Consider the following 26,686-nt stretch of genomic DNA (forward strand, 5'->3'; position numbering starts at 1 on the left):
GTAAGCCAAATTCCCGACTTCTCTATCTCCAGCAAAAGTGATGTTTTATCAGCTGAAATGTACTGTAGGGGTCATGATTTAAATTGCTTCCCTCTTCTGAAAACAACTTCACTATCTCATCTAATCTTTGGGCAGGTGGTGCAGAATACAACAGCTGGTCAACAATACAGTAAGATCACAAGCAACCAAAAACAACCATAAGCATGTAACAGGAAACACAGGTTTAAAGTTTTTCTCTTTTTTAAATTGATTTTGCGTGGGTCAGGTTTTTTGTGTGTTTATTTAAGAAGCAGTTCATGTTGAACCAGTTACTACATACTGCTGAATAAGCATAATTCTGAGACCCACAGTAAAGAAGTTAAATTTATTCACAGCTCATCTGAGACCTACAAAAAGCTAAACAAGCCAGGAAAATGGCTGCTAAAGACTACACATTATGTAATAATTAAGAAATATTTGAAGACTTTACACACAACAGCTAATTTTTATTAGTACTTACTGGATCTCTGTATGCAGTGATTTCTGCTTCCAGGTATAGAGATAACAAACATATCTACCTAAATTTCACTTATTAAAGGTTTTGCCTGGTGGTAAAAGATCCTTTCTATCCTAATTTACAAAGGAAATGGAAAGTAAGCTTGGATAAATATGTGATAACACATAGGTATAGCACATAGATAAATATGTAATAACACATAGCACATAGGTAAAAGGACCCCTTCCTCTTCTGCTTAAGCTTGTGAAGTCTCAGGCTAGATGTGGTCTGAAAGCCCCTCACCTATGCATGAGATGTGACTGACCACTGTAGAAATCACAGCAGTATTCATCACTAATCTAATGCACCTTCACTGCCTTTTCCCCAGTTCAACTCAGTAAAGTTTCCTCCTTGACAAAGCATTGAATGTATTTTACCAAACAGGGAAACTGAAGCAAGTGTTTCTTGGACTCCATCTGGAATGAGATGCTATAGGTGTTAAGAAGAGCACAGAACAAAAATGTCGTAAACCAAGAGAATCTATGACAACACTGGCCTTTGAGAATGCTAAACTTCTATAAATAAAACCTCAGACAGGAATCAGCTTTTCAAACAAAGGCAACTACTTTTTCTCTTTTTTTTTTTTAATTTTACCAAATAGATGGTATAATAGATACCTAGATGTCTTTTTGTCACAGAGAGTTAACATTTGAGCCTTTTGGAGAGAAACAGAACTTCCCCAACATCACACAACATACAGGGACATGACCTAAGTACTAAAATAAAAAATTTCCTATAGCATGACTTCCCATGATGGAAGTCCTGAATGTGCCTAAATTTGGAGATATTAAATTATTTATGAGGAAGGTGGAAAAAAGAATGAGAAGTAGAAAAAAAGGAGAACACAATACTAGCAAAGGAAGAATCATAGAATCAGGGCACTAAGGCTGAAAATTAAAGTAAAGAAGAAGGTAAGAACATTCTAATGTTGCTAGAAGAGAGAAGGAGACATCTTTAGGCAAGAAGAGAAGGTCCTCACAAGATCCTGGGTACATATTCTGCCATACTGAGTGATACACACGTCTTCCAGGACAAGGGTTTGCTTACCCAGCCTGCAATCTGTCCATAAGGAGACTTGTGGTGTAACAAACAGTGTTTTATGGCTGCCAGGATGTTGGAAATAATTTATTTTAGTCTGGATCAGTGGAGCAGGCTTTCAAATGCCATCAGCAGTGAACTCCAATTCTCACTGTTTCTGCCTCTTTTCCGCAGGAACCATGCCACACATGACAGGCTTTGCTGGCAGCTGCTCCTTCTCCCCTCTCCAGCTCAGCCTCAGAATAACACAACTACTGTCCCATCTCCATCACTGCTGGCAGCATACTCAGCAATGGTTTATTAAATGAAAATATAAACTGAGCACAGTAAGGCTACTTTGCTTAATGTTTTTCTGATTAGCAAGTGATACTATTGGTTACAGGAATCTGTTTAACAATGCCAAGTGCATTCTGTCTGATTAGCCCTGCTGTTGTGATCTGCACAGCCCGATACATCAACATTATCTACAGAAGGTAACACATTCCTTTAAATCAGAGTGGTTATGGTACCTGGGTTCATCTTCATAAGTGCAGGATGCTTGAAAAAAGAAAACATCAGTGATAGCTCTGTGAGCAAAATAAAAATTACTGACCCCTTCTTAAATTTACATAGTGGTCAAATACATAACATCCTAATGCAAAGGAAAAAGTTATAAATTACATTTTAATGGAATATGTTTTGTGGTCAGCAACACTCATAAGTTCTAACTTTATAATGATTTGTAGTGTTTATCATTTTTGTACATAGGCATAAATCAGCTGAGAGGTAGATTACTTGTGTTGAAAAAAAAGGCCAAAAACTGAAACATACGCAAAATTGTCTTCTGATTGCACTAGACTACTTCAAACAATTGCTACAGGGATGCAAAAATATAAGTGTAACAAGTAACTTTCCTCTTTTTCAAATTAATGTTGGATAAATTTCTGACTTCTATCTCTTGGGCACTGGTGCCTTTTTGCTCTGTATACCTACAGAGATAAGTACCACTGAGAAGACAGGAACTGGTAAAAGTGTTAAAAAAGCTAAAGCAGAGCATACAACAATAAATAGCTACAAAGATCATTAGGTAACACAATGAATTCCATGTGGGAACTCAGTACTTCCAAATCACAAACACACACACAAACAAAAACAAACAAACAAACAAAAAACCAAACCAAACCAAAACAAAAAGATAAAAAAGAGAGATTATTCGATTATGGATAAGCATGCCCTAAAACAGGATCCAATACATGAATGCCAAAGTACCTGGTGAAAAAAACCCCAACTGGGTGTTATAGAACAAGCCATCTACACTCATTATCATTTAAAACAGCTAATCATATAAAAGAGCACTAAGATTTTAGTTGATTGTTGTTAAGATATCATTTAGTCTCCTATGTGTCAGTCTGGAATAAGGATGTGTTAGATACATGTTTAGAAAATTCAACCATGAAAAAGGTGCTTGAATTCTGCTATTTGAATTCATTCCAAGTTTCTAGATATTTTCAAGCACAGAATCTACTACTATGCCAATTGTGGCTCCTGACACAGAATGACATTAAGAGAAGGTATTCAGGATCTTCAACAAAGCCATCACAGTACTCTACACACAAGTGTTTCCCTTAAATATGTCCAAGCTAGGTATTAAATAGTCACTTTTGAGACATGTAGATGGGATAGTCAGAAACACAGTTATCTCTTCTCTGCTGCTAGACTTTTCTAGTTGTGCAGCAATAACTCTTCTACAGAAAAGAATTATAGTAATAACCAAACTTTTTCTAAAATATCCAAATATACTATTTTCTTTTACTAATATTTTTCAGCACAGCTTTTTTTTTTTTTTTGTCAGGCTGAAGCAGACAGGTCTTCCCTTACAATTGCTTTGTAGCTTTTTCTTAAAAACAGACAACACAGAAAAGCCCCTCAGTTCTTAAACTAATTGCTCAGAGATGAAAAACTGTAAAATTAGAATAACATTTCTCTAACTACTATGTGTCCTTTATTTCACCACTTTCATCAACTGCAACTACTGAGTCATAGAGGTATTTATTTAATCCCAAACCATTTTTCTAAAGGACTGATATTCATTGAGCTATCATAATGCAAGAGGAGAGAGATTTGAAGACAGAAGAATAAATCTGGTGATGGGAAGTCAATGGTTTATGCCTATTTTGCATGTGTGGCTGACACTCTCTCAAAAGGAGCAGGAAACACTGTCTTGGTTAGAATTGAGGTGACCAGTCTAACAGGATTCACAGATGTGCAGAAAAGCAGAGTCTGCCAGGTCTCCATGTGCTGCACATGAGAATGTTTGGGGCTAGGCAGACCCTTTGCCTGGCCTGCCATGGGATGTGCTTTCCTCTTTGCAAGGCTAGAACATGCCAAAGGAAAATAGGAGAGGCTCTTCTCTCTAAAATTGCTTAGTACATATCTCTAAATGACAAAATCAACCTCTTCAACAGTCTACCAATTTATCCTGTGGGCATAAAGCCAAAATGATTTTGTCAATGTAAGTAATTGCATAGAAAACATTTTGAGAGTATTCTGAGAATGCAAAGTTATAAAATATGGATAAAAATTAGTGACTGCAAATTTTAAACTGATATGCTGCTTATGTGACTACTTAAATATTTTTATTTTGAAACCCAATAGATAACTATACAGAGAAAAAAAACCCAACACTCATGCCCATTAATTACAGTGGTGGTACCAGGTGGGTGCTACCCAAATGTAATTCCATTTTCTATCCATTTAGGAAAGCTAGATTTGAGTGAACTGGACCACAGCAAGGTCAGGACTGGCAGCAGTGCACTGATAATACAGAAGCTACCTAATACATGAAAAGAATTACAGCAGATCACACATCAAAAAATTTGGCCTTTGCTTCCTTTCTTAGTCCTATGGGCAAAAAATGCTCTACATATCCTGTGAGGTGACCAGACATATAAAAGTAGTCCCTTGCTACAAGGGCTGCAGTGCAGTAATTGCCTGCGAAGAAGCTGAAGAACTTCTGGAGCACTTGTCTTCTAGAGGTGTCTCTGGAACACAGTATCAATGAACCTATGGCCACAAGGTACAGTATTAGTAAACTATGAAGTAATTTTGGTCTCTCTCAAAAAAAGTGTAAGATGAAACAAAGCTGAAGTTTGCAGCTGTGCATTTAGATGTCATCTGTTTAATTACTTCTATCATTTTGCTGTTTAAATTCCTCAGCAAAAATAACAGCATGAGCAAGTCCGAACTTTTAAAAAGCAGTTTTTCATTTTTATACTGTTTAATGTTTAGAAAGTTTGAGGAATCTCTTTATACTTTTGAAACATTCACCCTAATTCAGGAAGCATTGTATAAATATACACTTGACAGACTGTATAAATGATAAGTATGCACAATTCCAATGGAAGGTCTGTATGATATTTTTGGATGCCAAATGTTCCTTGAAAAAAACCAAGTGGAATACAGCTTCTCTAAACAGTGGAAGTTTGAAGAGGGGACTAGTAAAAAAAGGCAAAATACAATATAACCCATAGACTTTTATGCTTTAGTTCTGTGGTAAAAATAATTTTATCTCAGAACTTAATGCTGCCTGGTAGTCGAAGGATCTTTCATTTCAGATTTTTAAATATTTTGTGTGTACTTTCTTTACCATATGACTAAGATAAATAATCCTGTGATTTCCCCATTGTTTTTAGCTTGAATTTCACTTCGGCTCGACTGACAAATCTAGCTAAGTGGAACAATATCTCAGCTTTTTCAGATATTCTATAAATTCACCCAGGTGAAATTTCACTGAACACAGCCCTCATATTTGATGTGTGGAATTTCTCTAAATGGGGCAATACAACCTGGTATAAGGAACAGGCTGGCAGGCAAACTCTCCTCAGTGTGTTTCATAAGCTGATATGGGACAGGATTTCTTTTTGTTGCTGTGTCAGTATATCAAAATCATACCTGGACATCAATCAAAGCGTATCTGAAGCAGAAAAGAACATTACAAACAAATAAATACCAGCTTTTCCTTTACACTGAACAATGTGTATTAATGCATACTTTCAGCATGTCTACTGCAATTGGTAATGCTTATAGCATGGTCAATACAAGAAGCTACTCTAAAACATGAATATTTAACTTTCTAAGTCAATTCACATTTATCTTTGGCACTGATTAGTTTCTCAAGATGCCACTTTTATTTTCTTCTTCTTCTAGAATAATCATATTCATAATGGCAAGCTGGAACTATTTCTGAAATACTGTATATGATATTGTAGAATATGTCAATAACACAGTATTAAAAATAATCTTCCTTTAATTCTTCTTCCTGAAGTCCTGGCACTACTTTGTCTATTTCAATACCCCTTGAAAACTCTCCTGATATAAAACCTCACTCTACAGTAATTATGAAATACATTACCTGTCATGTTAAAGCCAGTATATTTGCTTTCTTAAAACCCCATTAGACTATTGTTAACTGACTACTGGCACCTCTAAAGTCAGTATGGATCTATGCCTAAAAAATATATTGAAAGGGAGTTTCACTTCTAAATATGCATTTGAAGAAGGGCAAAGAGAGAAACAAAAAAGATACAAATCTACTCAAAATATCCCTGTGTACTCACAGTATTGACCATGAAGACTACAGATTCCAGTGTCAGGTAGTTCAGTGACTCTATGATGCAGCCCAAATATTTAAATAGTGGTTATTATAAAGAAAAATTTAGAACTTTATTTTTTTGCCTGCAGCTAAAAAAATTTAGGACACTGCACAGATACAAACACACAAACAAATACACTGCACATCTGGAAAATAGCAAATTCCATCACCTGTAGTTTGAGTCCAGTTTAGTAAATATAATTGGATACACTCTTATGAGCTGCAGTGTGTGAAAAATACAAAATGTAGATTAAAAAAAATTATTTTTAGAAAACAACTTCAGTAACATTTGCAGTTACATAATATATCAGGCATTTTTTTTACTATGCCAAAAACATGGAAAAATCAACCAATGAAGCTGTCAAAATACAGTGAGTTAAAAAAGATACGCCACAGAATTGCATTCTTCTCTATTTTTCTTGAATACATATATGCACATATTTATACACTTCCAACCTTAAAAAGTTTAGAATTTGCTTTGTAGTTGGATTTGCTCATCTATAAGTTTCTTCCTGTTTCTTGAAAAACTGTCACATACAATGATTAAATAATACTATTCAATAGTCAAATAATTTTGGTTGTCAGAAAGAGTTCAAACCTCTTCTGTTCCTATCCTGCAAGTACAGGGCATATCTATTTGTAGATACTCCCATGTCCTGTTTGTACCACCTTCACACCCATTCATTTTTTAGTGCTCAAGAACACACAATACCAGCCAGAAAACTGGAGTAGCTGTGATTTATGCCAACCATTTACAGTGAAACAGAGATGCCTGATACTATCTCTGTATTTTATTACTCTCAACATGCACTTGTGTTAGCCATTAACATACCAGTGCTGGCCATTGCCTTCTCACAGAAAAAACCAAAACCCTAGCAACAAAAATATCAGTGGGCATGAAAAATGTTTTGAGAGGCTGAAGAATGGTGCATTTATCTTTGTGTCCAACAACTAATAAAGCCCATAAGATTACAAACCAACCCTTAAAAAGAAGTGATGGAATTTTTTTGTTCTTAACAAAAAAAAACAAAACAAAAAAGAAAGGATAGCTTCTGAAATGCAACACAAACCCACCGCATGTGGCTTTTTAATTTCTTTTTTCTTCTTTTTTCTTTATAGCAGCATAGCAAGGTTTAATAGCACAGTAAGTCCTTAAATGTAACAAACACTAAGCAGGACTTTTGACCATACTTAAGGTGGTTGAGCTAAGTGAAACTATATTGGAAAAGTCAGTTAAGAGCTAGGAACCATACTCACTTAAACAGTAAAATTTGAGTTGCTCAGGATAACAGTAACATGGATTTAATTTTGCCATGGGAGCTTGGAAGAGAATCCCATAGAGAAATATGCTAAAATAACATGTTACTATTCTGTATATTTCTGATAATCCTTTTTGTTAAATAATTGAAAACCAAAGTTGAAATACTTACAAGCATTAAATGAAAGACACTGGCAAACAGTTTTGCAAAAGAAAGAAATCTTCTATCCAAAATGTAGTTTAAGAACTGTGGTATGAATTTGTCACAGATAAAACCCTGTGAGGGACATCAGAGAGCCCACAAGTATTTGCGGAATGAACCGCAATCTGTATACAGAAGTTAACAAATGTTTCATTACAAACGGGATATGCTTCTCTCAGTAACAGAAGCACACAACTTGCCTTATAGTTACCTTGAGATCCTGCTAGAATTAAAAATGCTACAAAGAACTTTATATGCTATTAGAAAACACTTTTCAACAAAAAGCATTTGTTGAAACCAGAGCTGATGGAAATTATATTTACTCACAGTTATGAAGAAAACTGTATAGAATAAAGAGTTTTAAAAGCTCTCCTCAGCTCTTTTAGAATAAATTATTTACTGCAGCCAAGACTTTAGATATTTAGTTAATTTTCAGTATATAAGACAGAAAAGCAACCTTGATATATGAATTCAATCCTATATTTTAAGAACCAGTGAAGTAGAGTCTGGGAAGAAACTGTAAGGAGTTTGTGTAAAGCAAAGGAACATTACTCCAGTAATTCATACAGAGGAATCACTCCAGCTGTTAAGGTGGCATTAATTTCTGAGTGCCAGCTAATTATTTTCTCCCATGTTAACAGAAACCCAAACACGTCCCCTCATTCCCCCCTGCATTTTACAGTAACAGGCACAATATAAAGCTACTTCTTCAGGAAAAAGAAAGATTAAAGGGAAGTAACTTGAAGAAGTGCAAAACCTTCAATAACATTGCTTTATAACATAAAACATGAAATACAAAACACTACTCATATAAAAAATAACTCCATCTTTTGGACTACCTTTTATTTCCCAGTTTTATCTGAAAATTTTTTCATTGTATTAAAGTTGCTGAGTACATAAACTATGAAAGGTATTCTGGGATTTCTAAGTGGTATTTAATGTGTTTTTTCTTTGTCCCTGTACCCTTTCTTGTTTACCTTTTTAAACTGTTACAGTCTATTTAATAATGTTAATGTTGAATCTGAGAACTATTTAAAAATTCTTAGTACACTGCATCAAATTCTGAGCTGTTTCAAAAGGCAGAATCATGATGGCAGATGAAGCTGATCCATGCCCAAGCTGATAACACACACCTTTTTGCCAGGGCTAATCCTTTTGTGCCTACACAATAAATAGGCTCAGGATAATAATCTTACTGAAAACAATTGCTTGATGGCCCTAATATTTTTTTATTTCTTTCAGGTCCCTCAGCCTGTTCCTTATACACAAGTATAAACAGCAACACCATGAAGAAGTAGATCTTAAAAGAGTTCAAATTTGGATTTACAATTTAAATGGGCACAAAACTCACTGCCCAATGACCATGGATAAAGTAATGTTAAAAACTGACATGACATTCACCCCATTCTGGCAGCCCCAAGGAAGCCCAGGGCCACACTTCACTCCTTTAGTCCCTTCACTGGGCAGGGATGGTCTGCACATCACTTGCTTGGATGGGAGGGTGAGAGACCTCTCTACTCAAAGAGCTCTGCAAATATCTGACATGCTTTCTCTCCCCTGTGGTAAAACAAGAATTGCTTTAGGGAGGAATTAACAGTTTGGAAATATTTTCAAATGGGACAAAGGGGCATGATTATAGTTAAGGGAAGCAGTTACAGACTTGAACTCAATGAAGGAGGTAGTTTTCAGCGCTGGTTAAAGGGATATGAGATTTCTGAGGGGTTCAGTCAAAATGTGCAAACACAGAGGGGAAAAAAAAAGGAAAAGAAATTATGCTTCCTAGGGAGAAGATGAAAATAACTGCAATAACCTCAGGTCTCAAGTAAAAACACCCATATGCATAACAAGTATTTAGAATCTTAGGACTAAGAAATATCAAGGCATGAAGTTAGGAAATTGAGCATTCACATATGTAGAACAAAAAAAAAGTTTGAAAGGATTAGAACTAACCAAAAAACCAAAAAAGTTGTTTGATTTTATTTTGATTGGCTTCATCACAGCAGAACTGCTATTTTTTGGGGAAAAAAGGAAATGGGAAAAAACATGTTAAACAGCATCTCAAACCAGCACAAATGAAAGATCCTAATCTCTCCTCCACTCAGTCACCCTAAACATATTACAGATTTCAAAACCAAGGTTGTATGAATTTCACATGGCAAGCTCTGCATATCCCCCACAGAAAATACTAATTAGTGTTAAAACATTATTTGAGACAGCAAGAAGTATCAGAAGACCAGCCTGATGTGTTTCTCAAACTTAACCTTGACTTAGCAGAAGACACAGTAGTTAAGATCACACACATCTGAGAAGTCTTTTTATAGAACAAAGTATAGTACATGAGCAAAGCAGAGACAGCAATGCCCTTGTGCAATTTTTACGTTAAAACTGCTATTTACTTTTGACCTTAAGCTGTTTAATGATGGCATCATATTAAATGAAAGAAATGGAGTACGTGCTACAGTAAATCATATAAAGTACACAGACTTTATGGACTCCGTTTTGAAGAGATGCATCCTTGATGCCTGGCTCTTAAGTTCTCAACTAAACTGTCCAACCTGAGAAATTCCTGAACACACAATCCAGTTTAAAGGGAGCCTGGAAACCCATTCCCAATTTAGTTCTAAATCACACAGGATGTGGCTAGTGACAAGAACCCAGTTATGCAAACACCTCAGCCAAGCCAGAAGCAGAAGGGAAGAGCATTACAGGTAAAATGTATATTAAGTCCTCAAAACAAAGTTGAAAGTAACAATAAATCATTGGTTTTTTATATCAAAACATTTTAATATATGCACTGTTTAAGAATTACTAAACTTCAAAAATGCCTTTATGAATTCTAAGTGTTTCAACTCTGATCAGTTTAAATTAATTGGTTATTCCTTGGAATTCATTCTTTAATGATACCTACTTGTTTTTCTTTTCCCTCTAACATATTAATAAGGTTTCCAAAAATGCAGTCCTGATTTACAAAAAAAAATGGATGCTTAAATGACATAATGCCACTGCTTTTTGACAGGAATGTTTCTATGAAGTAAATGTCAATTTCCTTTCTCTGAGGAACTGCACAAAGAAATTAAAACTTATTGTATGAATCAAGTTCTGTGCTACTAAATGAAAGAAAAAATATAAAGTAGGTATGTGTATGGAGAACACAGTGATTAAATTTATCAGTTAAAGAGAAAAGTAAAGTTGTAAAAATTATTTTCTTATGAAAATATTACATTATAAGGAAATGTATTTCAAATCTATGTATGTAGGAAAATCAGTTATGTTGAAGATTCCTGTGAACTCACAAGGAAATTTCAAGTAAAAACAAGTTTCAAGGTTAATCCTGAACATTTTAACTGCCAAATTCCAAATATAAATTTAGCTTTGAATAGCTTTTGGTATTAGATAATTAGCAAGCCACATTTCTGAAACTAAATGGGCAGTTCCAGCTGTTATTTTACAATTAGTTTCCACTGAGAGTTTTAAATTAATAACTGCTGCAATAGCCTTAAACATGCCAATGCTAATTAGGAGTGGTGTTTGCATGTAATGCTATCCATATATATGAATATCTTGCTGGGCAAAAGGTCTAAGCAGATTTTTTTTGCCTCTCTGTTAAACACAGAAGAAGAGAAAAATGTAAAGCAGGAAAAGACTTTACTTCCATGCCTTACTTCAGAGAGTAGTATAGGATTCTTACAGAAGATAAAGATTATTTTCCTAAGTCTTTATAAAACTTTATGCTAAAAAAAATGTGATCAAGTACCATAGCAAAGAAAAATATTCAGAAATTACAATTACTATAAAAATTTTGATTTACACCCATATTCAACAACTATTAATTCTAAAGGTTATTAAATGCAAAAAGAAACAAGATTGTATATTCAAGTTATACACAGAGAGAATCCTGTTAAAAAAAATCTTCAGAAATAAAATCATCCCTGTTTGAAATCTGAAAAAAAATTAGCAAATAAATTATGCAATCAATTTCAAAATCTTTGCTGTTACAATTTTCTTTCCTTAAAACAGATAGATGAGAACTTTAAAGGATGCTAACACAATCCCATTTCACAACTGATACAGAATAAAATACTTACTTTTTAAAACACTAATGATTTCTTCTCTCAAATGTTTTTTCCTATATAACATCACCCTGCAGTTGCAATAATTTTGAAATTTGTGAAAAACTGCGGAAGTGATTTTACCATATACTAAAGCTGATATTTTTCCTAATTCCTTATGGTACATACAGACAATTTAATAAGTAGTTCACATTTCCCTCAAAAATTGTGTGCATGCATTTTTTTCACTGATTATCTCTGTGGCCTTTATTCAGAGAAGAAGAAACCCTGGTCAGCATTAGCTAACTCCTTGTTTGTCTAGCAGATACATCTCACAGATGTACTGAAAATAAAAATAGGTAAAATAGAAAATAAGTCTTAATAGAACCTTTGCAAAATAATCAACTCCTAAAAGAAAGAGTTATTTCCTCAATAAAAGGAAATATGCATATTAGGTCCATAATCTGGGAAACATTTAGCTATCTTAATGCTAACTTCTATGCAAAAACCGAAACATTTTTAAACTGTTATTTGGTTTGAAAAGGAAGATATCAAAAAGTAACCTTTTTACACATAATAAAATTAGAGAAAATCCAGGCTTTTTGAACAATAATTTCAAGGTTTAGTTTTTCAAATATAAACATGTCAAAATATTTCTGAAGAGAAGATGCCTACAGATGTGGGTGCTGTTGAAAAGTTCTGAAAAGCATTTGATTTTCCAAACCACATTTGAAAGAAAAAACAGATTTCCACAGAGACTGCTGCCTATGCATGGGCTTCTTTCAGAAATTCCTTGAATAATTTTTTTCCTTCCTTTCACTCCAGCACTATCACTACAGACAAAAAAAAATATTTATTACTCCTTATTTCCCTGATGGATTTTTGTAAACCAATAATGGCCATTACATGATCGTTAAAAGGATGTTCTAGATGGAGTTCTTTAAAATAAAGAAAAATAGCAGCTATTCTATGAGGAAAATATCTTTGTTTTGCTATTTGCAAATGTTTGAGAGTTAAGGAGTGAAAAACAGTAAACTACAAAAATGAAAAAATTATAATAAGAAAAGGCTTGCATTAATAAAAATTTAAATGAAAAAATAATAAAATCTACAGCTACCTTTTTATAAGTAAATTCTTTACATGTACTGTTTTTGTGGGGAGAGGCATGTCTAAAGAATTTCCATTTACATTCACAAATTGGAAACAGTCTAGGGACAGCTCAATGCTTTGATCTATGAAAGATCTACACATGAAAATGACCATGGAACACTCAGACCTGTACTATTAAGCTTTGATATATGACATGAATGAAATCCTTGGATCTCAAAAATGATGAATCCAGAGCGTGGACAACAATTAGGTTCTTTATTGGCCAAGCTGAGGAAAGCTTGGGATTCTGCTTACCTAAACTCCCAGAAGTTGATAGTTTGGCAGTATTATTCCTGACTTTTTAAGACCTTTACACAACAGCCTTCAATCAGCCTCTAGTCGCTGAGCTCTTTGTCAGCAATTTCATTTCTGCACTACAATATTGTAACTCAACATTATTTTACTCTATATGCTCATGGATGCTCTCTAAACTCAATTAACTATTGTTCCATGACAGTTTGCTAAAACAACCCTGTTGGGGATGATCAGAAGTTACCTCTATAATCCATCTGAGCATTTGCACAGTATTTGGTGTAATGGGCCCCTTATCCCAAAACAGAAGTAGACTTAAACATCATCTCAATTTCAGCTTCATATTTAAGCATATCCATGCAGCTACCTCGCCTCATTTTTTCAGTCAGAGAACCTGAACTTCTGGGTCTTGTGAGGGAGTTTTGTCAACCATTTCCCTGTTGACAGTGCCTAGTGCTGCTGGCAGCTTAGTAGAACTAGTCCTGTTCACTGTTCATACTGCCAACATACACACTTCTTAAAAACCCATCAGGAGTTAAAGCCCACAAAAATATAGTTCTGTCCTTCATTGTTTAGCAGAAACTTCATTTACTCTGACTGACTCCTTCCCAGTTTCAATTAACTGCTCTTCCCTCCCTTTAGCCAGGCTAAGCAACTGCCTTACTTCCATTCTTATCCAAAAACCCTCCTTTATCTGCTCCCTGACCACATCCCAAGGCCTTTTAAGAATCTGATAATCTTCCAATCAACAGAACTGGCAGTTTCTTGATGGCAATGTACAGTTCTGGTAACATCTGTGGAACACAAATACAGCTGGAGCTGAAGTTTAAGAATCAGAGAATCATGAAAAACCATTACAACAAAAAAATCAACTCCTACAGTTTAGCAGGGAAAAAAATAAAAAAAAGACATTGTCTCTTACTGTCACCATAGAGAAATGTGTCACCATACTGCTTTCAGGAGTCCTCAATTTGCTGTTATGGAGCATTTAACCTTCTTTACTATATATTAATAGCAGAACTAAAGTGGTCCATTTTCTACTGGAGAAAATACTCTAAGACTAATTTTTATACAGCATAGGAAAATTGAAGTTACAATGTCAATACATTTTTTTCCAACTTCCAATAATCACCTGAAACTCTATTTCTGCCCAAATGATCGAGGCACATTGTTTTTCCAACATGCCCTTTTCAGTTTATTTCTTTCTCCAAGTTAGCATGTAAGCTCTTTTTCCTAAGACATACTAGATGGAGTCACTTCAGCCTACAGGCCAAAAGTGGTCTGGTTTATTTAGTATGACCTGCAGCCCTACCAGACTTACCTTCACGCACTGGTGTTCCGCTAATGATACGTGAGCACATTCAGCTTTTCATGTATAAATTTATGGGACAAATTCAAAAGATATTTGGAAATGCTATTCAGCCTCTAGCCATGAAAATGTTTCTCACCCTTTCATAAAAGAACAATTTCTAAATGAGAAGCAAAAATTCTTCTTTCTCATGAAGCACTACAAAAGTGACACTAATTGCATGTGGCTGTAGTTCAGGCCTAAACAGAAGACTGTTTAAAGCAAAGAGACACCACAAATTAAGTTTGCATCCCCAATCCAGAAACACTGTAAAGACAGTGGTTCAGACAACAATTTATTTTCTTTTATTCTATTAAAAGCAGCAGCATCAAATTAGAGAAGAGAGGTTGGAAAAAGACTGAAGATGACATGTTGGCATTATTAGAATACTGCAGATGCTAATTCTTCAGTAACCAACAGGCTTCTGTAATTTATATTTTTAGAGTGTCTTACACTAGATATTGTACTACTTGTACCTCTGTCAATATTTGCTAAGAAATCTGCCACCAAGCACATGAACCACACATTGTGTGGGTTTGCTCATCTTACCACTCAATTTTTAAGCATTCTGTATTAGCTCCAGGTTTTTTTCTAGCACCATGAGCACGTTAAAAAGGGCAAATACTTTGTAAGAAGAACTCTCATATTTAGACCCAACATTATGTGTTAATAATATCCCTCTGTTTTTTTTTTTTCCTTGTATACAGACTATATGTCCTGCCCACAGTACAGAACCCTTTGCCTAATTTTATTTAAAAAACCCTGGAAAACAGTGAAATTAACTTCACTTAGAACTCTAGCTGTCTCACAGCAGTGACTGTCATGTAAGACAATGAAGAGACATCTTGAACCACGCTTCTGTAAGTACACTTTGCTCTAAATCAAAGATTTTGTAATTAGAAAATGGATCTTTATATTTTTAATTTCAAAAGTATTAATTTTTATTCTTTGAAAATCTTGGAACTTGCTTAAACAGATTAAGATAGTCACCTTCTTCCCAAAATCAAAAGACTCCCCACTATAAAGTTCAATATTGTCCTATAAAACACTGCAAAGTAACTTGATGCTCTGCTCTGATACATCTTAGAAACAGTAAAGCTAGTATAATTGGATGATTAAAGAAGGAAAGAGAAGAACAAATAGTTTCATAGATGATGTGAAATTGGGGAGTGGTCACTGAAGCTGAGGAAATCACTTAAAATGTCAGAAAACTCAGAAAAAGACATAGGAAGCACAACGCTGGGAGACTGGTCACAAAATGCCAGTAGTAGTCATAAGAGAGATGTCTCTGGCCCAGTGCTCATTTCTACCTTACTCATTTGGTGTCATAATTCCTAAAGGAGGAGTGGAGCATATTGTATCTACATTAAAACTATGAAAACCAAATATACACTGCACAAATCGTGTCTGGAACATTTATGTATACAAAACCCAAAGGACCATAATGCATAATAATACATCAGAACCTTTGAAAAGCACTGAACGTCAACATTTCAGGTAAAGCCACACAGGCAAAGATAGAGACTCAAAAATCTAGCCCAGCACAGCACAGTTAACTAGCACATCTTCAGTGATTTTAACTGTATAGGAGTTGCTTACTCACTGGTTTGTAATGTGCATTCAAGGAACATCACACCGTTCCTCACAGCGACTGAAACGACGTTACAGAAGCTGGTAATTGCAGATTCCACTTTATGATCAGGCATTTTTTGATAAAGTTTTTGTTGCTATGAGAGGAGTGGAATCTACATTTGGGTCTCTGACTCTTAAAGCAGATATCAGATGGGAGTCTCCTCAGACAGAAAGGGTAGGAGCAGGAAGAGCCTGTACAAATGCCTGGAAGATCTCTTTCATCTATGAGCACATGGAGAGCTGGATCAGGCCCTGCCACCCAAACCCACTGCTAATGCCCGCCTGCAAGACTTTTTCCATGATACAAAAGATAAAATGCTCATTTAAAAACAAAAGGGGAAAAAAAAAAAGAGAAAGAAAGGATAAACTACTATAACCAAACATACAAGCAAACCCATTAATTTAAATGCTTCCACGTGGAAATATGAAGAAAAAGACTCTCTTACAACTTCTAAGTGATCAGAAGTGAAATTGGAGATATTTCATGGTCTCCTAAAAATCCTAGTCTTGACAAAAGTAAAACTTGCTGTCATTTTCTAGGCAGTAAATGTTTTACTGCTGGGAAAAGATTTTGATGTTTGTAATTTCTGTTGAAGAGCACTATGAAGTAGTTAAAAATATTGCCACATCTGAAAAACAGACCAACGGGAAGTATAAGACACTTGTTCATCTGTATTTCTGTGACTTTTCTCACTTGGTATTATTTGCAACCCTACTTTCATGTCTGGCAACAGTGCCAACTCTACTAAGGATCATGTATTACTTTTATCATGTTGATTACATATGTTCACCAGTTTTGCTGCCTATATATGATTACTGTGGTTTGCACATACTTAGTGACACAATCCAGAGCATGACATTTTCACAGAAAATGTGTTTACTGGGAAAGAGCTCCTTAGAAGTTTGCATTCCTTTAAGCTTTGATCTACATGACATCAAGAATCCTACAGTTTGAATATATGTTTACCATTTATATTATTAAGATCTATCTCCTTCTCACTATATGGCTACTGAACACTTTGGAAGTCACAAAAAATTTCCTTTTCTCTAAGGTGAACTTAGTAGTAGCTGAATAAAAGAAAACCTCTTAAAATGTTCTCATCTGTGAGTTTAAACTTCATAGTGATTTGACATTTAAATTCTGTTATTCATCAGCACTTCACAGCAGAACTTGATTTGTCTAAATGGATTTGAAAGCCCACAAGTGAAGAAAATCAGAAAAACCTGGTTTTGAATATCAAAAGATTGTATGTGAAAAGTATTTTTACAGGCTGCACGTACCAGTTTTATTGATCAATTAACTTCTCCCAGAATGAATTTTACTGAGATCATATATGGAAAGCCAACCCCCTTCTCTGACACTTACTGATAAATGTCTTTTCTGAGCACAGCTCTACTAAGAGGGTTGTCAGCCTGAGGAGCCATAGAGACAGATCCAATCTTGAGAACCAAAGTGTCTTCTTTAAATGATGGATTAGCTGTAGTTAGGAAAAGAGAAAATATGTGTTTGATTAAAAGTCAAATGCACATAGCAGGAACACTGGAAAACTATTTATTTAAAAAATGTTCATAAGAATATTTGCTAAGGATTCAATTTTGCACAGGAGCAACATAAAATCAATAGCCCTGCTGTGATACATAAAGACAAAACTATTGTAATTTAATTTCCTCAGAGTTTTATCACACCACTGAGTCCTGGTCTGTGACTTCTCATTCTCTCTGACACTTTTGGGGGGGTTATTTCAAAATGACTTCAGACATTTTATGACATATTCTTTGTGATCTGTTTGTTTCTCCAATAACTATTTGCTGAAATATCAGCATGTAAACCACTCTGAATTGTGCACCCTTTTTATTATGGGCCTATATCTTTAGATGTAAAACATTACAGGATACCACAGTATAACCATCCTGGTAGCATTTGGAATCGGCTGCAACGCACATGGGAAGTTCAAACACAAGGACTGAAACAAGAGAATCTGAAATCTGACACATATACATAGAACAAGATGTAATGCTGGACAGTAAATTTCACATCAGTAACAAAATTAATCCAAGAAGAAAAAAAATCTCTGCTTTCCACTTATCTCCATAATTTTCAAATTTCAGCCACATGTAAAGTTTCTCAGTTTTAAAAGCAGTGGTCATATTAGACAAAAACCAAAGTTCTGCCCAGAAATAAAACAGCACCATATTTTTTGTAGAAAGCTAACTCTGTCAGCAGGCACAAACAAAGCACTTGGATAAGGCTGTGCTCAGAAGACTCCATATTAACTAGGAAACTCTTGAGCAGGTGTGAAGCAAGTTCAAAGAGTTCATCATCTGAAGGTTCACTGCAAAACCTGTGTGAGATGTAACAAGGATGGAACGACATCACAACAGCTCCCACACCAAGGAAGTTCTGCAAGACTCTCATATATGAGTTTTGAAAACAAGATTGCAGTAGAAGATAGTTTAAATATTTTACTGAAGTGTGAAATGTTTGGTGTGGTAAGAACCAGCAAAATCTATAATCTTAAAAAAATGGTTTTTTCAGACCCAGTACTGTCTTGGTGAAAGAGGCACCATGCTTTACAGCTAAACACGTATAAAGACGTATATTTTCTGAACAGATCTAAGAAATCACAAAAATTCTATGATATTTTCAAACTATTGAAGGGGTTACCCCAGTAAATACATGGCAAAGTGGGAACACAAGCTCTGATACACAAGTGTGTTAGCACACAAGCCATCTATTTAAAAGAACCTGATGTACTTACAAAATAAAGACAATCCTTTAGATCCCCTCAAAGCAAATCAAAACTAATTACATATGGTTTGGTTGCTAGAAATAAGACACAAGAGTTAAGCTGATGAAAATCTCCATTTTTTGACTAAATCTGAGCTCATATTTTCAAAAAGTAGTAAGTCACTGTACTAAGTACTAGAATACTGCCACTGTACACTTAAGTGTTGGGTATTTGCTTTCTAATACTCACATAAGAAAATAGAGTGATGGTATTAAATAAATATCTGATTATAACTGCAACTCAATTACGTGGCAGATGCCTTATTCTTGGGAAATTATTCTTAAAATATATCTTAGGCTAAGAATTTTAATTTTTCTCTTACACTTAGCAAAGCAAAAACAGTACAGGGCTACCCATAACAGTCTCTGTTGTGTAAGAATTTTAGGAGATTTTTTCAAGGCTGGGCATGGACCTTTCGTGTACAGTTTACTGTAGGTCAATAAATAAGCCAATCTTAAATCAGAAAGAATAACAGGCATTAATATTATCAGCTGGTTTCTAAAAGATCATATGAATTCATATCTCCATTCATTAACCACACTTTTCAAAATATGGGAGTAATGTAGTAAACAATCACAGTCATTGCAGATATTTAAAAATTTGAGGGGAAAAACATCTCTGCTACATTTTAAAAACATACTTACAATTTAAGTACATTTACAATATAATACTGCACATACATTACTTTATACTTACAATATAAATACAATCTAGGAAAATCTTACAGACTCAAGCGTGAAGATGTTGTTCACAATCCCATTTGGTTTTATTCACTCATTTCAGTCATCTTTTTGCTGAGCTAAATATATTATGCTCTTTTAATCCTTCCTTTTAAGCCTCTTTGTCTAGCACATAACATTTTTGATACTTTTCAGCACCCTCTCTACTTTTATCAATACCCAGTTTTACAACAGAAGGCAAATTGGACATGATATTCCAGCACCTGCCATATGCAGAAGCACAGCTACCTCCCTCATTTCTTTTCCCTCAGTCCACTGTGACCCACAAGCTGTTTCAGCCACTGTTTCCCAGGATAGTTTCTCCAGTCCTGAAGACCCAGTCTGTGTAAATCTTCCTTGATTTATAACTTTAGCTTTAGAAGATTTACTGTACTTTCTACAAGCAGTATGCAAGCACAGTAACCCAGATGCTTGGCCTCAGGAAATGCTTTCCAACATTTGCTGATGATAGCAGCAATGGTTTTATATTTACTTTCAGACTATTAAACACCAATTTCATTTATTATTCCCAATTGAGGAGTTTTTGTTGTTTTTTTTTAAGATTCCTGGTTAGCCATTTTAATTCATTTAACATTTCCACAGAGAGAGTGTGGGGATGTATTTAAATTAAATACCATGAGACAAAATGTCAAACTCCCTTGAAAAGTCTAAGCATATCAAATCTTTGCAAAAGTTTTATCAACTAAGAATTAAAACCACAATGAACAATGGAAATCAGATCTTTTTTGAACATCTAATTTCCCCTGAAACCGTATTTATTATCATGTTAAAAATATGTAATTTTTTATTAACTGAATCATGTAATATTTTTTCCTTTATGTTCTCCAAGGGCGAACAATAAAACTACCTGTCTTAATTTTATTTGAACATTACACTTTTCATTTTACTAGACAAACCTTCAGCTGTCTAAAATCTGTTTTTCCAAGGTGTGTTAAAAATTAGCCTCAGAAGACCAAGATCTCTGAGCACAACTTACTCAGCCTGACTGATTTGAAACTTTAATAGTAAGTGAGGAGGATGTTACAGACCATATGTTATGACAGACTTCAAAGTAGAGAGTCATGCTCATGTGACAAGAATATATCACTTCTACAAATGCAGGACATACATTTATTCAGTGTGCTGCCTTTTCTTTTTCACTATCAACAAATTCATCATGTCCTTTATAGTGATTCCTGATATTTTGCTCCTAGTACGTACAAGAAAGAGTTGCTATTGTCCTCAAACCAGCCAGATGTGGATTTTTTCTGTCTTTACAACTTCTTATCAGTTTTTTGCAATTTACAATTTTTACTTATAGTCTTCTGCTATGCAGTAATTCTTGTTCCTACTTGTCATATATTGCTTTCATATATTTAGTTACCTTTACTTCATGGCTGAGTAAGTGCGGGCTGTTGGCCAGAGCTTGAAACACCACCTGATTGTGTTAACAAATCAAACTCAGAGAAAGCAGCATTGCTTATTGCCAAGGACAGAATGATGCCCTCAAATCTACCACAAAAAGAAATGTTAATTGGTGCTGCCGCAAAAACTGTGAAACTAAAATACTATAAAATTGTGTGGGTGTAGTCATGCATGCATGTATGCAAATTCCTCAGAAGAAGAAACATGATTTTGATTATTTCAGTGTTTGTCCACCACAGTTCATTGTGGAAGTTGCAAGTAAACAACAGATTTGCTTTTTTTTTTTAACTATACATGTAAAGCCACAATTACTTGTGGAGTTTGGGAGGACAGTTTTTGTAGCTATCAGTATGCACAGGGTATGAACAGCAGACAACTGACTAGAAGAGAAACTGAAATAATTTTTCTGCTTTCACTGCAGTGATGACAAATTGAAATACACAAGTCTTATTGGATGGAAAATCTCTCATAGTCAATAAATGATGAATGAGGATCTTATGGAGCCATATCTCCAGAACATTTAACACTCTTCTGACCTAACACAACAGAGATGTGGGCCTTATTCAACTCTTGCTCCTTATTGTTTCTAATTTCTATTGTTCTTGCAGACAATAAGCAGGAGAAGAGAGAAGTAGTTTATTTCATGTTCATAAACAAATGAGACTCTGGGAAAATCTGGGGTGAAAGAAGAAATGAAAGAACAGTACCAATTTTTGTAGTGATGCTACTTCAGAGTTTTCCAGTGGAAGAGTGTACCTGGCTTTCTTATTAACTAGGATAATCATCAGTATTTTGCTTTAAAAGCATAGTTTTTCTTCCTACGTTACCATTAACCATGGCAATTCTGTTCCTTGCAGGCATTCTTAAGCAAGAAACAGCAAAAAGACAAAGGTTTTTTTTATAATTTCTTTTTAATGAAGTATACAGTTACAAAGCTACAAAAACCATACTTTTACAAAAGATTTCCTTGACAGCATGCCCTAGAACTCCCTTCCAACTAGAATCATAATTCTTTCTTGCCAAGACAGCTAGTCTAATTTTATCTTCCTGTGTTTTCAGCAATCCCAGTTGGAAAATTGTAGAGGATGCTGGCAAAAAACTGATCTGTGCAAATTCTCACTGCGTGCATTTCTTGCAATTAGGTTATGAGAAAAATCTAAAGACTATACTCTTAGGATTATATTGTGTGTTGTATAAATTGGTAAAAAAATGCTCTATACCTACTGAACTTGTGTAAATACATCTTGATATTAGTAAAACAACTTTTTTTTAATCTCTAGAAGAATTGTGAGAAGTGAATGTACTCCTATTAGCTGTTACATGGTCTAATTTTAACATCAGCATCTCTGTTTATATATAAAGACTGTAACAGGGATGGAAATATATTTTTATATACAAAGGGAAAACAATATCTTACAGAACAAGTATTATCCATCAATCAAATAGCTATTTATGAACATCTTACCCTACCCAAACTCTGTAAATACCTGAAAGCCTCTTACACAAGAGAGCTGGAATAGCTTCAACTAAAATGCTAAACTGTTGGGCATCATCCATAAAGTACATTTTAATAATATTTTCCAAACTAAACTATCTACTTGCTTTACTACCACATGGTTTTCCAGTTGTCAATGTCCACAAGAGCTATGGCTCCCTGCTTAGACTCCACTGCTTGGACAGGTGTCTATGGAACACTGCACAGTGCTGTGTAAGCTGACACGGAATCACCACTGCAGAACTGGGTTAAATTCTCTGTCCACAATTTTTGACCATCCTTCCTAATCACATTTTAAAAGCAAACTCTATAGGTACCAAAACAAGGATCAAATAAAGAGCTAAAAGGAAATTTAGAGCAAATGTGCAGAAGAAGTAGCATGAATGTTAGATGTTTCCTAACTCCGACCTTTAAAACTGAAGCAATGGTCAGTGATTTAACTAAGAGTATTTGTCTACAATACTGAACAGCAAAAAAATCTCAAAAATAAAATACTGTACCTTCTGCAATATGATGATCTTCCTCATTTTTGGGGAAGAAGACTCTCATTACACCTGTGTTGATATAAATCAGAGGCAGGTTGCGGGAAGTCAGAGCGTGAGTCCGCATTGGTTGACCCGGTGACTTCCTTTTCTCCTTCTGACTCCTTGGCAACCTGGCTTGAAAAATGCTTGCAATTGCATTTAGCAAAGGAAAACAGAGGACCACATCAAAGGCCTGAGCAGAGAGAAGGATTTCATGGAGAAAATGAGGAGAACCATCAGTGTGACCTTCTGACAGCTTATGGAATGTTCTTCGTTCATTTCTCGATATCAGTTTGTGCCGGACATTTTTTGTCACAGCTTTGGTGTAAGTGAGAGAAAGAAATCCATGCTGCTGGTGTGAACCATCTAAAAGTTTTGCAGTTGTCTGTTTCAAGGAAAAATAAATAAACAAATAAACTGCTGCAAAAATCTACATGCAACATTCATAAATTACCATATTTCTGATTATTTAGGATTCTGTATTTTTAGTAGCTTTCTACAGTCATCTAACAATAAAAGAAAGCAAAACACATTTCATTTCAGTTTTTCCACACTTCTCTGCATTGGGTCATCTAAAACCACAGATTTCTTAACATATTGTTCTTTTCTAATTACGTATGTTTCATGAAACTCACATCTAATCAGGAAAAAAACCCTCATTTATTCAAGAAACTAAATTTGACAAATCTTTCTGATATTTTTTAACACAGTTACATATTTTGATTCCTCCTTCATTTAAAACATTTGTAGATCTCACTCCCTTTGCATTGTTCCTTCGGTACGTGCAGACACCATAGCTGGTAAAATATCATTTGGGTACTAAGACAGCTTCACCCCAGTTCCTGTGGGTATATAAATCACCCACAGTCACTTAAAAAGTACTGAACTGGTTTTGCCTCATCACTTCAGAGTATTTAATGAAAAAAGCTGTGCCACATACTAAAGCACATAATTTCATTAGACATTGTGTTGTACTTTAAAAATACCAGATTCCTTTACTTAAGACAGATTTGTCTTGCTAAAGCTGACAATTAAATCCTTAGCTCCCCCAAGATGGAAAGGAGAGTTTATATGTTACCTTTGAAAGATTTCATTCATTTTTATAAATGGAAAAATGTAAAAAAAAATTTAACAATGTAATAAACATGTTGACAGAATTCTTTAAGATTATTTAAATATCAGTTTAATCATGTAAGGACAAAAAAAAGCAACTATGATTTGCAAATAGCTGCTTCTTTCAAGCACAGAAAAAAGCAACTATGTTTTGAAAGTAGCTGCTTCTTTCAGCATGTTAAATTTGACAGAAATCAATTTAATAAAATTTAAACACTGTTAGCAGAAGAACATCTCTTTCTTAAACACACAAGATACATAGTTTAAATGGTGGAAAACTGGAAGATTTTAAAATTAAATTAATTAAAACAAATTGGTAAATTTATTTACTATAAGAACTGAAACAAACAGAATAAGAGAAAGTATTTCCAATTGATTTTCATGATGAGAATAAATCAGACCATCCAGAACTTTCACTAACATCAAGTAATTTCATAGACCCACAGATAAAGAGGTCAATGTCGTAACACATGAAGTTCTTCAAGGATAAAGAGGCAAGAAGAAAATTACTTAAATATCTCACATTGAGATATTCTGAATCAGCTAGTAATCTTCCAAGCATTTAAAAGCAAGACTCAATTATGGAATTACTATTGTTGCATTATGTAATTAGAGAAGCAATTTTATAAGGCTGCATAAAGGTACAGTGCAGTAATACCAAGTACTTAAATCCCTAAGTAGATATCAGAATTACACTAAAAAATGCAACATTTAGTACTGGCTTTTACATATTTGGCCTTCAACATACTGTGTGTGCTCACTTTTAATTTAAATGAATCTCACTGATTTCAGTGGTCTGTTGTTATGTACAAGGTTGTGAACCATCAACCCTCATTCCCCTATCTACTAAAAAATGACAACTATTACTAAAGGATGAGGTGGAAATAACACAAGTTACATAATCAATATCACCGAGAAATATGCTCAGTACAAAAAAAAAAATTAGATGACAAGAAATTAATTTAAGAGGTTTTTTTCTCTTTCTTTGTTGGCATTTATTAGTGAAAGTTCTGTATTCAAAAATTTTAAAAATATTCTTACAGAAGGAAAGAAGCCAGAGCAGTTACTGAAAGGATCCTGCTTGCTGATAGGTCGAACCAACAAGGTACGTCTGTTCAGCTTGTCAGTACAGGAAAGGAACACACCTCCATATTGCCCCAGAGACCAAGAATCTTCCCCAAGGCTTGAGGTAATGATCGAGGCATGGAAGATAGGAAGGAAAAAAAGAAACAAAAAAGTTGCTGTAAGCAAAAAAAATTTGTTTACATTTAACTTGCGTGTTTCGATGTAATTGCAAGATACCTATGCCATATCTTTCCCTAGAAAGCTGAAATTCAATCAGATCAAACAACCAAAAAAAGAGAGATTAAAAAAAGTAACTGTAAAATTTTATATGAAAGGACAACCTACAGCAAGAGGTCAAGACACATGAGAATAAAAGTACAGTAAAATCTTGTGTGTAGAGACTTACCCTGGATTTTCAACAGACAGCTTTAACAGAATGAGGAGAAAGATTACAAGAACGGAGACACTGCGAATGCAAATCTGTATTCATATGTTACAAAATTGGTATTATTTTAAAAAGTTAGCTTTTAAGTATTAAAATGTGCCTTGTACAGTTCTTGTAACCATTCTTTTTAATACATAGGAGAATAAAGTGAAGTAATTTGCTTAAGAAGACTTATTCAGGTAAGCACCTTAGTTTACTACAGAAATCTCACCAAAAGTTTTTCTCTGCATTGTAGAAAAATTCCTTCAAAATGTCCTGACTGCCAATCTCCCCCTGGCCTGGAAGACAGAAAGTTCACCTTATCTATTCCCTCCTTTAGTTTTAGTCCACAGAGATTTGCACATAGGAAAGGTACTCCAAATAGATTAGAAAATATAAATGAGAACAGTGACAATTTTGTGGAGTAAGTTTTGAGTTTGTTGGGGTTTTTTAGGTTTTTTTTTTTTTTTGCTTGTTTGTTTCCCTAAAGTTTGTTAAGATATTTCAAATATCTCTTGGGATTTCACAGAGTCATAGAATATCTTGGGTTGGAAGAAACCCACAAGGATCATCGAGTCCAACTCATGGCCCTGCTCAGCACCATCCCCAAGAGCCACACCATGTCCTCAAGATGTCCACATGCTTCTTCAACCCTGTCAGGCTTGGTGCTGTGACCACTTCCCTGGGGAGCTGTTCCAGTGCCCAAGCAGCCTCTGGGTGAAGAATCTTGTTTTGATATCCAACCTAAATCTCCCCTGGCACAGCTCCATTCTATTCCCTCTGGTCCTGTCACTGGATACCAGAGAGAGGAGATCAGATCTGCCCCTCCTCCACCCTTCATGAGGAAGTTGTAGACAGCAATGAGGTCTCCCCTCAGTGTCCTCTTCTCCAGGCTGGACAGAGCAAGTGACCTCAGATGCTGCTCACATGGCTTCCCTTCAAGGCCCTTCACTCTCTTTGTTGCCCTCCTTTGGATGCTGTCTAGTAGTTTAATAACTTTCTTGTACTGTGGTGCCCAAAACTTCACACACTATTCAAG

General features: G+C 34.9%; 1 protein-coding gene across 5 annotated transcripts in view; it reads right to left on the minus strand.

Annotated features, from left to right (window-relative positions):
* Positions 1 to 26,686, minus strand: part of VPS13B (vacuolar protein sorting 13 homolog B) — a 433,030-nt gene that overhangs the window by 156,628 nt on the left and 249,716 nt on the right. For all 5 annotated transcript variants that reach the window (XM_064706432.1, XM_064706433.1, XM_064706436.1 and 2 more), the window contains exons 28-30: positions 25,200 to 25,341; positions 23,022 to 23,430; positions 17,460 to 17,571 (exon numbers count right to left, since the gene is read on the minus strand). In XM_064706432.1, coding sequence (XP_064562502.1) covers positions 17,460 to 17,571; positions 23,022 to 23,430; positions 25,200 to 25,341 — 663 coding nt within the window. The remainder of the gene's footprint in view (positions 1 to 17,459; positions 17,572 to 23,021; positions 23,431 to 25,199; positions 25,342 to 26,686) is intronic.

This window comes from Zonotrichia leucophrys, chromosome 2, assembly GCF_028769735.1.
Source record: "Zonotrichia leucophrys gambelii isolate GWCS_2022_RI chromosome 2, RI_Zleu_2.0, whole genome shotgun sequence".
NCBI classification, from domain to species: domain Eukaryota; kingdom Metazoa; phylum Chordata; class Aves; order Passeriformes; family Passerellidae; genus Zonotrichia; species Zonotrichia leucophrys.